The sequence below is a fragment of the Antechinus flavipes genome, chromosome 5 (assembly GCF_016432865.1).
Source record: "Antechinus flavipes isolate AdamAnt ecotype Samford, QLD, Australia chromosome 5, AdamAnt_v2, whole genome shotgun sequence".
Lineage (NCBI taxonomy): Eukaryota > Metazoa > Chordata > Mammalia > Dasyuromorphia > Dasyuridae > Antechinus > Antechinus flavipes.
The window spans coordinates 290,511,656-290,525,226 of NC_067402.1; the positions used below are offsets into that span (position 1 = coordinate 290,511,656).

The following is a 13,571-nucleotide window of genomic DNA, read 5'->3' on the forward strand; positions in this document are numbered from 1 at the left end:
CAGGACTTGCTGAGATGTGGTGAGAGCGCGTTCTCTTGGAACTTGGTCCAGAGCCTTCCGCTTCCTACTTAATGAGCTAAGTTTGTCTCCTCTGATTTTTCTATCTAATTCTCCAAAAGAATCAAGAAGCAGCAGTTCAAAACCAACCGAACTCGCGTATGGTCCTCAACAAATTTCTTGCCTCAGTTTTCTCAATTGTAAAAAGGTTGTTGTGAGGATCAAGTGGCTATTTGTAAAACATCATTCAGGAGGGCCACAGAACCCTAGAATTAAGCACAGGGATCACGAGAAAGCAAAAACACGCTCTCGGCCCTCCAGAGGATAACATTCTAGATGGGTCCCCCCCCCGGGGAGGGGAAGGCAGAGGCCGGGCGGCGTTTGGGTCGGCTGCATGGGACGGTCTCGCCTTGACTGCCGCAGGCCACGGCTCTCGTCACGCTCCCCTTTTTTGTTGCAGGTCCCTGCGCCGCCAGCCAGCACCATGTGCCGGAAGGTCATCCCAGCGGCCTTGCTTCTGATCCTCCTCGGACTGGTGGTCAGTTACGGCTTGGCAAACTGACGCAGGGAACGCAGAGAGGAGGGGGCCACTGCTGGACTCTGGCCCGCCCTCTGGTCTCCCACCCCGGAGGTGGAAATCTGTCTGCTTAGCTTTAGTGTTTTGGTTTTTTTAAAAATTTTTACTTATGGTTCCTGATGAAACCCTCGATTCCGTGTAAACCTCGAGATAGTGCTGGGACACTGCTGACGGTTCACGTGGCTTTGTTGTTCATATTTTTAAGAGAAGTGATTTAAATAATATTCGGTTGTTGCTGGATAACTTCCTGGTCAGCTGGTTGGGAAATGTTCAGTCCAGGGAAGCGGAAACCCTGGCTTTGCTTTTCTCAAGAACCGTCCCAGTAGGAGGTGCTTCCGTTCCCAGGGACGGGCATCTCGGGCACTGGATTTGCTGGCACCAGTGGGGCAGAGAAGGAATGCTGGTCATCCTTTTAGCACTGGGACGTCCGCTGCAAACCCTTTTTAAAAAATCTTCTGGTTAAGATTTTTTTTTGAGGGGAGGAATAAATGAAAAATAAATGAGCAAATACTATCTTATTTTTAGCATTTCTTTCGAGTTGTTTCTGGCACCCAAATCTGGCATATCTTATGCTATATATATGTGTGTGTCTGTATATGTACGTGTGTGCATATGGAAATGTATATGTGTACGTGTGCATATATATGTAAATGTATATTGGGAAGGTGGGTCAGAACTGGAAAGGAGCAGGGCCTGAAGAGAAGAAGAGCTTTGGGAGCTAGAAGGGACCCCCGGGTCCCCCCATCCCCTCATTCTACAAAGGAGAGAAAAAGCAGACCCAGACTCAGCCACAGTAAGTACATAACTAAGCAGCAGTGCCAGGGATGGAGCCCGATCCAGGGATCTTTTCCCCTCATGTGGTCTCAGGTGGATCCCAGCAATGTGGCGTCCAGAGGGATCTCTGAGACCAAGCTAGTGCAAATCTCTCAACTTGCAGGTGGAGGGGGAACAGATCCATGAACCGGGGTGGGGGGATCTTTTCAGAGATTGGAGGTTCTTAATCTGGTAACTTAATCTGATAACTCTCTTGGGGTATAATTGATTTCCTTTGAAATCTTGTGTGTCCTGTATCGTGCATTTGGAAATGTGGTTCTGAGAAGGGGCCCGTGGGCTTTGCCGGAGGGGTGTGGGACCCCAGAATAGTGGAGAAGCCCTGCGGGAGAGGCAGCGTGGTTTGGGGGGCACAGCTCTGAACCCAGAGTCAGGAAGGCCCGAGCTGAATCCCAGCACTTTTCCCCTGGGCAGTCGAGCCCCTGGCCGCCCACTCGGGGCCCAGCAATGGCTGCCTAGTTTCTTCCATCTACTGTACTGGGTGGAGATCCTCCTCTTGGCCATGTCCCCCACCCCATCCTGATGCTCCCCCCTGGGCCAAGCAGAGAAGCTTCACCCCTTGCGCGTGCAACGATGTCCCCGTTCCTCAGTCACAGAGGCCAGGAGCGAGGCAGGGAGGCCGAGATCGGGGAGACGGGAAGGGCGAGCCCACAGAAATTTCCCAAGAGCCTCTCGGTGATTATCAATGCCTAGTTAATCGTTCATGGTGGGGAAGCCTTTCTGGCACATCATCCCACTTGATCCCTCAATCGCCACCGAGGGAAACGGCCATGATGGCCGCACCCACTTCATGGCTGCTAAAACTGAGACTCCCTGAAATACCTTATCCGAGTCACGCCAAGCTGAGACCGAAAGGGGCCTTCGAGGCTGTGCAACGAGCCGGCAGAAAATCCAGGGCTTGGGCTTTGTTCAAAGCCGATTCGGGGCCCAGCCGAGCTGTGGGCTGCCCTAGCAGCGAGGAGTTGTGAGGCACTTTGAAAGCTTTAGAAATCTCTGGTATCATAACTGCCAAGACCCGACCCTGGGCTCCTTCTTCGCCCATCACCCAGATGACTCCTAGAAGCAGTGTTCCCCTTTCTGGACCTCAGTCTCCTCATCTACAAAATGGGGACGCTGGATTTGTTGGTCTGAAACAGTGAGACTCCCTGTTCCACATCCCAGTTCCCTTCTAGATCTGGCATGTTCTAGCTCGGTCTCTTACACATATAGAAGTCCCTTCCTAAGGCAGACGGACTGAAGCCCTGGGGTGTGGGAGGGGAGCACAGAGGTGCCTCTTGGTGGGGGAAGCCCTGGGAGCTGATCCACTGATGGCAGAGGGAGCAGGTGAGCACCTACCATGGGCCAGGCACTGTGCCGAGTGCTGGGGACCCCGCTCTTTGGGGACTTGGGTCAATCCCACTGACTCTTGAGCTGCTGAAGGCAGTTACTCAGGAAAGAAGAGGTAAAGGTCATAGGTTGTGAACTGGGGATGCTCACGGCCTGATAAGGTCACACTTCTGACAAAAGAAAACAAAGAGGGAGGGGCAGAAGCCCCCAACTCCCCAAAACAAAGAGGGTGCACTTTGAGCTCCTCTGGAGGCTTCTCAATTCTACACAATTGGGTGCATTTAGCATGTCCAAGGCAAGGGGGAGACCTAGTCCTTGACAAATTGGGTAAGTCCGCTGTGCTCGAAAGAGATGGGCAATTGCAGGCACCTTTTAAGGATTCTGTGTGAAACATTCTAAGCCCCAGTCCAATGGCCAAAGCCCTAAGCAACGGTCCAAGCCCCAAACCAGTGGCCTAAGCCCCAGGCCAGTAGCCTAAGAACAGTCTCAAGGCCTAGGCCAACGGCCCCAAAGCTGAGAGCAAGTTTAGCATCCGGAGAAGCAGGCAGGGAGCTACCCTCCAGACCATGTTCTCATCCTGGGTCTCTCCCAGTCACAACCTCATCTGGGGGCCTCAGGTTCCTCCCCAAACTGTCTTCACACTGTTAGCAAGAGCAGGAGGGGGGAGGTGAGGAGGAAGGGGCAGAGGCAGACGGTGGGAGGATGGGGGTGAGGAGCTTCCTCCCACAGGAAGGGCTGCTCCGAGGCCTTCCAGCAGAGGCCAGGCTGTGCAAAGGGGATCTGGGGAGGCTGTGGGGGCTCTCGCTGCCTTGGGAGCTGACCCTCGGGGCCCTACACTGAGGCCAGGCTCAGAATTCCCCCGTCCACGCTCTCCTCTAGACATGCAATATTTTCAGAGAACACTTGAAACAAGACAGCCACCAAAGAACACAGAATCTGATGGGCTCAGAGCGCGGTCTATTTTTATATCCCTTTGAGGTCTGCCAGCCCAGAGAGAGAACCCGGGAGGGAGGGAGACTCCCTCGACAGAGGCCGCGGGGTGGCCCCAGCCCCCCTGACACACCAGCGGCCCAGTCCCGGCCCTGCCCTTCCAACCAATCCCAGCGGCGACAGGTGGCTTGGCTTAGCCAGCCAGGGGCTCTTCATCCGGCTCCTCTTCCTCCGTCACTTCCACGTGACTGTAGGCCCTCCAAGCCTTGAGGTTACAGTTCCTGAGCACGGCCCCCAGCTGCTTCCCAGGCCCCACTTCGAACGTCTGCGGGAAGTCCGTCCCCTTCCTCCGTTCAAAGATGGCGTGCATGATCTGCTCCCACTTCACGGGGCACACGACCTGCTTCACCAGCAGCTTCTGGATGTATTTGGCGTGCACGTACTTATTGCCATCCACGTTAGAATAGACGGAAACCAAAGGCTTCTTTATGTCCATCTTCTTTAAGACTTGAGCCAGCGGCTCCAACGCGGGCTCCATGAGCTGGGTGTGGAACGCTCCGCTGACCGGCAGCATCTTGGTCCTCCTGAAGTGGTACTTGGAGGAATTCTTCTGGAGGAACTGCAGGGCCTGGGACAGAACAAACAAGCGAGTGGGTGAGGAGCAGGCAGCAGGCGCGCCTTCAGTCTGACCTAGAGAATGAGGACGCTGGGGTCCGCACCGAGAACGGCACTCGGTGCCGAGGGACACGGGCAGGGATTCTGATCTCAAATGACCGCAGACATAACTGAGACTCAGAAGAGAGAGATAATGGGGCAAGGCAAGGACAAGACCCTAGGTGTCCTCGGGTGGAACGATGGAAAGAGAAGCAGGATGAATCCCAGGAGGCTAAACGGCCTCCATCTATTGACTAGTCAGTCAATAAGCAGGCTGGCTTCTGAGTTCAAAATCCCAGCCTGTCACCAGGTCCTCCCAACACATGAACCTATCACTCCCTTCTGGCTCTGTCCCCCAGGCCCAGCCACTACCCATTTTTTCCTAAATTCATTCTACTAAACATTTATGAAGGGCCTGGCGGTTACTGCCCAAGAGCAGCCCTGCCGTGGAGAAGGTTACACTCAGACGGGCACGGCGGATAAGGCTTGTCTCTAAATGAACAGCTGTGACCCATGGGAGCATCTATGGTAGGAAAAAAAGGTGCAGAACATGGTGTGAAAATGGAAGCATTGAGATCAAGTAATAGGATGAGGGAAGGCTTCCAAGAGGGGCCGGAGAAGAATTTCAGCAGGCCACGCAGTGAAGTCTAAGTATGGAGGATGGCCCGTGCAAATGCATCAGACCACAGGGAGCTCAGCTCAGTGGAAGTAAATGTGGGACCTACACTGAGCCTTCAAGGGAAGATATCAGGTTCTGCCTAAAAATAACTGTACCCCCGGCCTCCTAACAAGAGAGGGGAGAGCAAATGGCCAACAAAAAGGGGAATGGTCAGTGCCTGGAGAGAGGCCCCAGGAGACGGGCGGCCCTCATGCATTGTTGGTGAAGCTGTAAATGGAAGAAAAGAAAATGTAGAACAAAACAATCCTAACATCTTTGCTCTGCCTCATCCCATCCAGGTTTCCCCATGTTCCTTGTCTCATTTTCCTCATTTTTTAGAGCATGATCCTGCCCCGTTGCATTTGGACGTCACAAACAGCTCAGCTATCCCCTAACTAATAAGCACCCAGTTTGTTTCCAGTGCCCTGGCACTCGCAAAGATGGCAGAGCCAGAGATACAAGCAGCTGGTTTCAGATTGGCAGGAACTGGCCTAGGTTTTCCAAGGTCCTGCCAGCTCACCATGAGACCCTCCTACGCTGGAAAGGCTTCAAGCATGGACCTGGCCCAGCCACAGGGTTGGTCACTGGGGAGAAGTCCCCACCCAGGTTCCTTGAGACAATGGATCAATCCCTCCTTCCTAGGACTGCTGGGAAATTACCAGGTGCTCTCATGGGAAACAGTGTAGGGTATCTTCCTGGGGAGATATGAGCATGAAATCTCTCTTTCTCCCTCTTTTTGACCTGGATCATATGATTTGTCCAAAGCCACACAGCCAGCGAGCGTCAATTGTCTGAGGCCGAGTCTGAACTCAGTCCTCCCGACTCCGAGGCTGGCGCTCCGTGCACTGTCGCGCCACAAAGCATCCCGATGAAATCTCACTTCTGCTTCCACGTCTTTCAGTTGCCCAAAGGCCTGATATTTTAAGGAGACTCACCTGGAGATGCCCGGAAATCACTCTGCAGTCGGGAAACAGATAGTTGGCCACCTCGCAGACGGGCTGCTCGATGCCCAGGGTCTGGCAATGTTCTCGTGCATCCAAGCACGCCCGCTTGTACTGGGTCTGGGGCTTCCCGAGGACGGACAGCATCCCGCTGGGTACAGCCGCGGAGGCTTCCTGCATGGCCTCGGCGCGGACTTTGACAGCATGCAACCCTGAGAAGGAGCAAAGGCCGGTCACTCGGCGGCACGCGTCTGGGATGCTCTTACACTGTGCCACGCTTTATGCTAGTCCAAAAGGCAAAGCAGAAACACTTCCTGATCTCAAGGGGCTGTGTGGAGACGAGGTAATAGCCAGGATTGTGCAAGATGCAGACGGAGGAAACGGAAGGTATTGTCAGGACAGCCCAAGATGGCTTCCTACAAGGTGGGATTTTTGCTAAGACACAGGGGCAGAGATGAGGAGGAGGAGGGTATCAGGCCGGGTAGTACAGAGAAGGGCTACGGGGAGCTGCAGCCTAACCAGAGAGCCAGTGGGAGGGAGTCAGGGGTGTGGTGACTGGGAAGGCATCACTGGGAAGTAACTGAGCACCAGTGGAGTGGAATGCGTGGGGGATGAAGGGGAATGAAGATTGGGCTTTATGAAGATCGCCCTGACAAACCGAGGCAGGCAACCAGGCAAAAGGTAGTCGGGGATTTTCGGCTCTGCAGAAGTGGCCCTTCACTTCCGGAACAAATGATGCCTTGGGGAATGGCGGCCTCCCAGAGGGCACCGGGCCCAGTGATTGGCTCACGGGTCTGGTGCTCCACCTTCACTTCATGTACAGGCAGTTTAGCAGTGACAGGGAAGAGAGAGCAGCATAAAAGAGTCCAAGGGAAGAACGTTCGGTATTGAGAGGTGGCAGAAGGGTACGGGTTTCCAATTTGACTTCAAGCACATGCTGCTGTGTGACTGGAGGCACGTTCCATTCTCCCCAAGCCTCAGTTTCTTCGCCTGGACGATGGGAACGGCAACCCTCACACCACACAGGGGACAGCTAAGAGCCTGGCGAACCACTGGGGGGCCGAACGCCAAGCACAGTAACACCGCAACCTTAATGAATGAGTGCGCTTGGCTGAGACAGAAGGGAGAACACAGAACCTTCTCGGAGCTTTGTATTTCACAGACTGGTTTCTTTTTTGGTTCAGACACATGACTTTATCAGCCCTGGAGGGGCATTAACTGGCCTATACAGGGGCGCTGCACCAGTGGGTGTCAGGGACGGGTCAGGACTCCAACCTTCCTGGCTCTACGGTCAGTGCTTGCTATGCCATCCTCTCTCACTGCAAGTGCCACTTTATAGAATTAGGAAACTGAGGAAAGTGAAGGGACCTACTCCCAATCATAGAAAGAGTCAGAACCAGGACCTGAAAGAAGCTCTTGGGGGTCCAGGGCTCCATCCCTCCCACCTCTCCCCCTCTTACTCCTATGTAGACCTGCCATATAATAGAGTGCATTTCAAAGAGGGCCCAAAGGCCCAGGCTTGTCGTGACCCTGTGGCAAAGCCAACAAATGTCCTTAGTACCTTCTTCAAATTCTAAGGCACCAGCAAAGACAAGGGCTGCAAACTCTCCCACGCTGAATCCCGCTGCAGCCACGCAATTCTCAATAACCTGCAGCAAGAGATGCGGAACACAAGGTCAGGCCATGGAAGTGGGCTCTAAAACACGTGTCCCGATGCCTCTGCAAGCCCCAAGGGATGCTGGGCCCCTGGGAGGAGGACGGGCCTCCAGGACGCCCGAGGTCCCTTCCTGGTGACAGGAAGTGCTCCCAGAGAATCTGATCCCCAGCAGAAGAAATCCTGGGCCCCTGGGAGGAGGACGGCCTCCAGGACGCCCGAGGTCCCTTCCTGGTGACAGGAAGTGCTCCCAGAGAATCTGAAAAACCAAAGAATAACAGAACTGGCTCGAAGGCCCAACTTCTAAGCATTCACTATCCTGGGCCCTGCCGGGAGGTGACGAAATGGGCGGAACCTCCTGGATTCCAAACCCGGCCTTGAACACTTGGCAGCTGGGTAACCCTGGCGAGTCACTTTGCCCTGTTCGCCTCAGCTTCTGCATCTGGAAGGAATGACAAACCTCTCGAGAATTTTTACCAAGAAAACCTCAACGAGTGGGACACAATGAAAGGACCGCCCGTTATCCACGCACGTTGTGCAGGATGAAGCGAATACCCGGTCTCAGGGCATAAGAGGCCGATGTCCACCTGCAGATCCCAGTAATCTAAAACGGCGGATAAGCCAGTTATTCCCTCCTCCCCACCGGGAAAAACTCCAATCCGAGGGAGGGGAAAAATGAGAAAATGAGGTTTTTTTAATCTGCTTTTTGCCATTTTTCAATCCCAAATCCTTCCTTCCTCTGACATTCTTATAATGTCTTAAAAGTCTGCAAAGCGCTTCACGCATTTTTCCGTTTAGTCTCCCGCCAGCCCGGGGAAGAGATGACTGAAAATCCCATTTTACAGGGCAGTAGATGGAGGATAAATAGCAGAGCGGGGCACTGAGGCCCGCAGAGGACGCACGCGCAGAGAGACGCAGGGGGCGGGGCTTACCTCGGGCCGCTTGTGCCGGAGCGCCTCCAGGGCGGCGAGCGAGACCACGTAGAGCGCGGGCTGGCAATGCACCGTGCGATCCAGCGCCTCGCGCGGTCCGCGCAAGCTCAGTTCCAGCAGGTCGTAACCCAGCACGCGCGCGGCGGATTCGTAGAGCGCGCGCGCGCCCGGGTAGCGAAGAAGCGCGCGTCCCATGCCGACGATTTGGCTGCCCTGGCCCGGGAAGAGCAGCACCGAGGTGGTCTCGGGACGCCGCCGAGGACGAGACCCCGTCTTCGAGCCCGTGCCCAGCGTGGCGTCCTTTAGCAGCTCCACCACGTCCTCCACTTCGGACGGCGGCGGCGGCCCCGCGGGGTCCCGGGCTCGCGAGGACCAGAGACGCCGTCCGAGCGCGTTTGAGGCCCTTCCGCCGAGCCGCCACCGGGCCGCCATGACGGACGCCATGACTGACGCCGCCCCCGCCGTCTCCTGTTGCCTAGCAACGTCCCGACGCGCCCGTACGGAAGGCCGCGTGCGTGCCCGGTTCGATACAAACTCCGTACGCGGAACCGGCGTCTGGGAAAAAAGTTCCTCCTCCCCACAGCGCCCTCTGCCTCTCTCCTTAATAATAATACTAATAAAAAATATAACGCATTTTAATAATAATATTAAAATTTAAAAGGTGATAGCTAGTGGCGCTTCAAGATTTACAAAGCGCCCTCTTCCCGGAGTTAGTGGGAGGGTTAGGAAAGGTTACGCTCATTGGACAGATTTAGCTGAAGCTCGGAGAAGGCAGTGCCTAATTCATGGTCACACGGCAACCAGGATTTAGGCTCGTCGCCCTGCGGCTGGAAGAGCGCTCAGAAGCCCTCTAGTCCAACACCCTCATTTTACAGATGGAAAAATGGAGGCCCGGGGAAGGCCGTGATTCGCCTGAAAGTTTTCACATACAGCTCTCCCCTGTGGTTCCAAGAAGCACCTTAAACTTCTTGGCAGAAGGGCTAAACCGGGCTGAGGGGAAGTGACAAGCCTGGAGCCCATCTGTGAGTGAGGGGGATGGCCACGCCAAGCGTGTGAAAGCATTCTGCGCGATCCGCTGAGGAGAACAATTTCTTCCAATGGTTCCGGCCAAGAAGGCGGCCGAAGCAGACCTTTCTTAGCGCTTAGAACTCCGTCAGACAAAGACGGTCTTTCCGTCCCAGCCAAGGTCATCCACCAGCCAGGCTCATTTCCAGTCATCCTATTTCTGGACTGTAATGACTCTGTACTCTTTTTTTTTTTTTTTTTTTTTTTAACATATTTCCTTGTGAATCATGTTGGGAGAGAAAAATCAAAACAAAAGGGGAAAACCATGGGAGAGAAAAAAAAATAACAGAAAAAAGAAATGAATGTAACTTGTGTTGATTTACATTCAGTCTCCCTAGTTCTTTATCTGGGTGCAGATGGAATTTTCTGTCCAGAGTTTATTTTGATTGCCTTGGAGCACTGAAGCACTGAGAAGAACCGAGTCTTTTGTAATTGATCATGGCACAATCTTGCTGTTATTGTGCACGATGTATTCCCGGTTCTGCCTGTTTTGCTCAGTGCCAGTTCATATAGATGTTTCCAGGCCTTTCTAAAATGAGTTTGTTCATACTTTTTTATAGAATGATAACATCCCATTATTTTCATATACTACAGCTTCTTCAGCCATTCCCGATTGACGGGCATCTACTCATTTTCCAATTCTTTGCCACCACAAAAAGAGCTGCTACAAACATTTTTGCACATGGGGGTCCTTTTCCCTCTTTATGGTGATTCTGGAAGAGAGAGTGAAGCTGAAGATTTTATGCAGCTCTCTCTCACAAATCAAATCCACAGGAGACAAACCTCACCCTGTCATGATGCCATTGGTTCTCTTCAAAAATGAAGGATGAACAAAAGATGGAAAAGCCAGGGGGAAGTAAATGGCTCAAGGTTTCACAAGGTAAACAGCAGAGCTGGTGTCTGATGCACTTCTGGGTCCTGGCTTTTCCACCTTAGAACTCCTTTTGTTACTCAAAAAAAAGTTTATTAAAAAAAACTCCAACATATTCCTGACGCTGGGACTTGGCGTTTCAGTCCCTCGTACTTAGATATGGACCCTTTCCCCTCTTTAAGTTTCAGTTTCTTCACCTGTAAAATGAAGAAAAGGAGCAGTTTGGACTAGTGGGTGGAGAGACGGGTTCAGGTCCTGCTTCTTTATACATCCTGGCTGTGCTATCTCTGTTTAACTTCTCAACTAGTCTTAAACTGCAAAGCAGGTACATCTGCATGGGTGGAGGAAATTCTCCCTGGGTCCTTAAAGAGATGGAATTATAGGTAGGTCTTATCTTTCTCTCATCTCCACCCTCTCCCACCCCACAAAAGTGATGAGTGAAATGATTCTTGCATCGGCTAACAGAACTGTTGAAGAAAGTGCTGCGAAATCGAAAGCGACCTGGACAGATGTGTGGACATCCTGGCTCCCCCCTGTGACTGCGTGTGGGATCACACAGGGATTTTATTCCGGTCCCCATACCCAGGAAGCATTTCCTCAAATGCAAGATGGTAGACACTAGCTAGCATGTTGCTGCTGTTGTTGATGATGATGAGTCGTATGGCAGTGGGCAAAGAGCCCTGGCTCAGGAGGCTCGGGACCTGGATTCAAATTCTGCCTCTGATGTCTATTAGGTGTGCGATCATCTAAGGCAAATCAGCCTCCCTGGGCCCCAGTTATAAAATGAAGGGATTGGGTTACTTTCCCTTCCTCCCCTGCCCCCTTCTAGCTTGAGATCTAGCATCTCTTGACCTAGTCCTTAGAGTTTCTGTGATCCAGTAAATGGATAGGATCAGGAAAAGTTCCATGGAGGAGCTGGTTGCTGAAGGATGAGAATGGTTCCACGATGTGAAGGAGTGTCCCCCGGTTCCAAATATATGGAGGCCGGAGACAGCACTTGGTGGTGTCTGGGAATGGTTCCCCCAGTGAGCAGGATCAGCTAGCTCAATGTTGCCTGGAAACAGTGAGTGCCAGGGAACATCACATGATATAAGACCAGAGAGCCTAGTTGGAAACAGAATAAGGAGGGCCTTCGATGCCAGTCTGATTGTTTGCCATTTGCCCTGATGGCATGAGATGACACTGGAGGTTGTGAGGCAAGGATGTGGCGTAATCACTAACCTCCCTGGTTTCTGAGGACTCTTGGAGCTCCAGATCTGGGATCTTAGCGTCTCTAGTCACAATCTCTCTGGGCTTTCATTTTCTTATCTATAAAATAGGGAGGGGATGGACTGTATAAATGCTTAAAGTCCTGCTCCAGAGAGAGAATTATGGAGACTGAATTTGAATCCAAGTATAGCGTTTTCACTTTTGTTGTTGTTGTTGTTGTTTGGTTGTTTGTTTTTTCTTTCTTTCTCGTGTTTTCCCCTTTTTATCTGATTTTTCTTGTGTAGCATTACAAATATGCAAATCTATTTAGAAGAACTGCCCTTGTTTATCTTATATTGGATTGCTTGTTGTCTTGGGGAAGGAGGAGAGGGAGAAACATTTGGAAGACAAGGCTGTACAAAGGTAAATGTTGAAACCACCTTTGCATGTATTGGGAAAACCAAAACTAAATAATATTCCAAAACATACATATACCACAAAGGATGGGCGTCCACTCCGTTTCCATTTTCTTGCCACTACAAAGAGGGCTGCCACAAACATTTTTGCACATGTGGGTCCTTTAAGATCTTTTTGGGATATAAGTAGAAACACTGCTGGGTCAAAGGGTACGCACAGTTTGATAGCCCTTTGGGTATAGTTCCAAATTGAAGAGCAACAGATCTAGTTCTAAAATGGAATGAATCAACTGTTTTGAGAGGTAGTGAGTTCCCCCGTGGAGAGGTCTTTGAGCAAAGTCTAGTTAAAGACTAGAGAAATGGGATTACAGTTGGATGGGACGGAAATGATTCAATAAGAATATCCCCAGCTCAGAGGCAGCTAGGGGGTTCAGTGGATAGAGCACCAACCCTGAAGTCAGGAGGACTTGAGTTCAAATTTGACCATCTTAGCTGTGTGACTTTGGGTAAATCACTTAACCCCAATTGCCTCAGCAAAAAACAAAAACAACAACAAAAGCTCCTGTTGCAATGTCTGGCACATAACAGCTACTTATTGCCTGTGGGACCTTGGTCACGTCCCCTCTCTGTGCCTCAGTTTACTCTTCTGTAAAAATGAGGCGTGGGACTCAATTGTTGTCTCTATAGCGGCCGGTCAGGCAATTGCTCTTGATTTGCAAGCACCTGGAGAGAGAGGGAGCCAAGGAGAAACTATGGAGGAATGGGGTGAGGGGCCAGAGAATCAGCTTCTTCGCAGAATTGGAACTAAGGGCGGAACCGCCTCTGCAGCTGGCCAGAGGCTGGAACGGGAAGATTAGGGCCTGAGCCAGAGACTTGGGGGACAGGGGCGGGCGGGGAGATAGGGGAGTCCAGGAAAGGATGGGCATTAGGAATGGGGGGGGGGAGAAGCACTGGTTAATGGCCGGGGAAGGTGGGAGGGAGAGCCGCATGAGGGAAGGGAACACAGGACGACAGAAGCCACGGGAGGGAAGGGGAGCACTTAAGAGGAGGGGAGGAGGGGCAAGCGACGGGAACGGGGGAGGGGGTGTTGGGAAAGGGGGCCGGGAAGTCTGAAAGCAAAGGGCCTGAGAGGTGGGACGGAGCGCTGCGGACCCATTCCCACGCTGACGAGACTTGGGGGTTCCCAAAGGGCTTTCTTCCCCCAAAGCCCCAAAGTAAGGATTCTCAGCTCCATTTTAGCCTAGACCGAGTGGGCAGAGCCCGGGTCGTTCAAGGAAGGAAGATCACGGTTCAAGTCACGGCCGGACCCTCTCGGACTGTGTGACTCCGGCCTCTTAAGACCGTCGGGGTTGTCTTTTGGCATTTGGGGAGGAAGTTTCCCCCGGGATGAAACCACGGGTCTGGGCCAATAAAAACCCAAACCCCGAGGCTCTGGGAGGTTGAATCAGCAGCTAAGGGGCGCGCAGCCAGCCAGGAAGCGGGCGACCGGAGTTGGGGCGCTGGGCGCGGCCTGTGGCCCTGCCCAGGCTGG

At 52.6% G+C, this 13,571-nt stretch overlaps 1 protein-coding gene across 1 annotated transcript; it reads right to left on the reverse strand.

The window, feature by feature from the left end:
- Window positions 1-3,668: 3,668 nt before the first annotated feature.
- On the reverse strand, window positions 3,669-9,113 carry MCAT (malonyl-CoA-acyl carrier protein transacylase). Its single transcript, XM_051962277.1, has 4 exons — window positions 8,501-9,113; window positions 7,476-7,563; window positions 5,909-6,126; window positions 3,669-4,289 (listed from the first exon to the last, which is right to left on the reverse strand). Exons 1-4 carry the CDS (start codon window positions 8,942-8,944, stop codon window positions 3,855-3,857), a joined length of 1,185 nt encoding a protein of 394 aa, XP_051818237.1. The 5' UTR covers window positions 8,945-9,113; the 3' UTR covers window positions 3,669-3,854.
- Between the last annotated feature and the right edge of the window lie 4,458 nt (window positions 9,114-13,571).